Source organism: Olea europaea, chromosome 4, assembly GCF_002742605.1.
Source record: "Olea europaea var. sylvestris chromosome 4, O_europaea_v1, whole genome shotgun sequence".
In the NCBI taxonomy this organism is placed as follows: domain Eukaryota; kingdom Viridiplantae; phylum Streptophyta; class Magnoliopsida; order Lamiales; family Oleaceae; genus Olea; species Olea europaea.
The window spans coordinates 7,757,868-7,760,928 of NC_036240.1; the positions used below are offsets into that span (position 1 = coordinate 7,757,868).

The 3,061-nt window shown below is 32.7% G+C and overlaps 1 protein-coding gene across 1 annotated transcript; it reads right to left on the bottom strand.

The window, feature by feature from the left end:
- Positions 1 to 225: 225 nt before the first annotated feature.
- On the bottom strand, positions 226 to 2,002 carry LOC111394064 (alpha carbonic anhydrase 7-like). The gene is made up of 7 exons (XM_023019843.1): positions 1,869 to 2,002; positions 1,520 to 1,737; positions 1,157 to 1,263; positions 947 to 1,049; positions 687 to 854; positions 474 to 527; positions 226 to 331 (listed from the first exon to the last, which is right to left on the bottom strand). Exons 1-7 carry the CDS (start codon positions 1,960 to 1,962, stop codon positions 248 to 250), a joined length of 828 nt encoding a protein of 275 aa, XP_022875611.1. The 5' UTR covers positions 1,963 to 2,002; the 3' UTR covers positions 226 to 247.
- Between the last annotated feature and the right edge of the window lie 1,059 nt (positions 2,003 to 3,061).

Genomic DNA, 3,061 nt, shown 5'->3' on the forward strand with positions numbered 1-3,061 from the left:
AAAAATTGGCATAAAATATCACCTTTATTAAATTCATAATAAATAAATAATCGAAAGAATACAATACTCGAGGGTATTAATGACAATGATAGTTAAGTACATTGAAGACGGAATCGTATGGATTACCATCTCTATAGTATGGTAACTCGCTCTCTAATGGTGTAACTAGCCAGATCATTAATTATTATGAAAATAACTAAGAATGATCCATATGAATAATACTTTTACATATATAGTAAAGAAAATTTCAATTCTCATTATCTCTTGGTCTATAGAGCTTTATACGACGCTGGTTTATTGGTTGGATTGGTCTTGCATTGATCTCGGACTCCTGTAATCATGAAAGAAGTTGTAAGAAAATCACATGAAAAATAAAAAAAAGAGAGAAGCGTGGACTACAAACAGTTTTTTCTCTTAAAATGTAAGAGTTCTACATAAATTTTCTGTAGGTAGATTTGATTATAGAAACTTACATCGTGTACTGCTTCACGAAACAGTTTTACTTGTTCTCTCGTAACGGTCCTTACCTGATAAAATTTCGAGACACAATTAGATAGTTTCTAACATGTTTGATACGTTAGACTAAGCAACACTTGATAGGACTAAGACCTAAAAATAAGTTAAAATCTTGTTCTTGTCCTATACAATGTTGTCGTCTATTAATTAGCTAGAGTGATGGAGCTTACCTTTCTCAAAATTGTCCAACTAACATCTTGAGTGCAAGGAGGAACTGTAAGTGAACCAATGTACCTGTAATACTTTCTACTGCCCAGTTTAATAAGTTTTGGGTCAATAATACCCACTGCTCTCTCAACATTACGCGTATCAACAAGAGCTTTAAAATCTTGCTTCATCTAAAATATAAAGAATAAATAGTATAAGAAATCGACTGAAAGACGTGCAAACAAAGATGTTTGTGGACACTGTTTAACTTATGGTTAATTACCATGGACAAGAAGGAGTCAGGGCGCCCAATTTTGTACATGATTCCAATCACAGCAGTCCTATTATCCATGCTCTCATGGACCATGTGAATCTCCAAATCAAACCTGTAGCCGAATGTTGTTATATGTTTTTTTATATCAATTTAAAAATAAAAAAATTTATTAAGAAATGGATTCATGTTTTGGAAAGAAAATTGATTTTATTTAAGTACCTCCTGCCATTGAGAGTGTGTTCTGAAGGTGAATGCCAATGACATTGTCTAAGTTGATATAGTGTTCCATTTATCTGAATACTCCCTGCACCAGCTTCCCAACTTAACTGCATTCATAAGTACTATTCAATAACAAGGAAAACCATGTAGAAGATTGTGAAAGAAAAAACTAGACTATATAACCACCCGAGCATGTAGAATATAAAAAAAATAAAATACAAAATAAATATCCAGAGGCGGATTTAGGGCCTGGCTACAGTTATGCGAAATTTTTATTTATTTTTACGTATCATCCCAGCATCAAAAAAATTTTAGTGCACTCCTGGCTTCGCCCTGTAAATATATTAGGTTATTAAACCTTACCATCATATCATGACCTCTATTGATTAGGGTGGCATTGGAGGGCTTATAATCCCTGTGAAGCCTCCCCAAGTGAGATACAACTTCAACCCTTTCGTTCAGCAGATCAATGGGAGACTGCATTGAGCCAGAATTGCACATCCTCCATTCTGGCTTAATCTCTCCCCAGTGTGCCGGGCCCCTTTTGCTATCTTCTTCATAACTAAACTCGCTCTCATCATCTACAATAAAAAAATGAAATGAATCAATCATTAAAGAAGGAAAAAAAAATGGAAAAAGAACAAGAGACAAGAGAGAGCAAGCTATGCATGCATAACAATGGTTTCTGTTATAAGTTTTCGGCACTACTTACCAACTTCTCGTGCTTTTGTTAAGCCTAAAAATGAAACTAAAACAAGAACAATCAAGAACTTCTTAAAAAAAGTTATGGTTTTAAGGTTATTCATTTCCGATTTCTTCTCCCAGTTGTATTTGAGAAATATAGAGTTGTTAAGGAAGAGGGTGTGTGTCTATATATATATAAAACACGCGCGCACAGTAGTAATGAAGGTTCAGAGGAAGTAGTCGATTTGGTTTTGACATTCATGTAGTACATTGTGATAAATTTCGCCCCTCTTTGGGATCCATTAAAATGAGGTTTTGGAGGAAATAAGTTTTTTGAAATAATGATTTATTTTGAGAACGTGTTATTAACATATAAATATATTTGTTTGATTTACATGCGAAATTTATTAGTTTAACTCTAAAATCACCTAGAATGGGATGAATAGGTGAATAACAAAGAACTAAAATTATCAATTAAAAGCAACAAGTCACATCTTAATTGTTTTAGATGTTTAGTCAATTAAGTCAATTTTGTCCTATGTTGAAATGTCACAACAGTAAATAAAACAGTATATAACACAAGATATATTGACGGATAAAATCTTCCACGGGATTAAAAACTTCAGGACCAAGCCAATGACTTCCACTATAAATAATAAGAACTTATAGTATGATCTAGCCTAAAAAATCCACTAGACTTGTTGATCTAATTCCTACAATCTTCAAAACTCACTGGAACGTGCTTTACTCACACATATTTTCGATCTTCTGAAATTGTTACTCACACATATTTTCGATCTTCTGAAATTGTCTATCTTTAGTGGATCATCAAGAATACCTTATTCTTATATTCTTCTTGTACTTATGATCCAACCTCTCACTATTTTCAATAACCTTTGAAATCTATTGAGGAAGTACATTCTTGATTATATTTAAGAAGTGTGTGCTTTGGATTACAAGATTTTGATGTTTTTTCCAATTTGTTTCAATTGATTTCAAGATAAAGAATTATTGTTTGATCTTCAAAGAATGTTATGAAGACAAAAAATAATGATCAACCATAGTTTTTCTGAAGTGGAGCTTGTGTATTTATAGTAGAGATGTACTAGTATAATCTACGATAGATAAAACTCTTAAAAATCACGAACTAGGATTTCTTAAGAAACACAGTTGCTCAAACCTCAGGCTAGCACCAGACGGGCGACAATAATTCTATTTTGG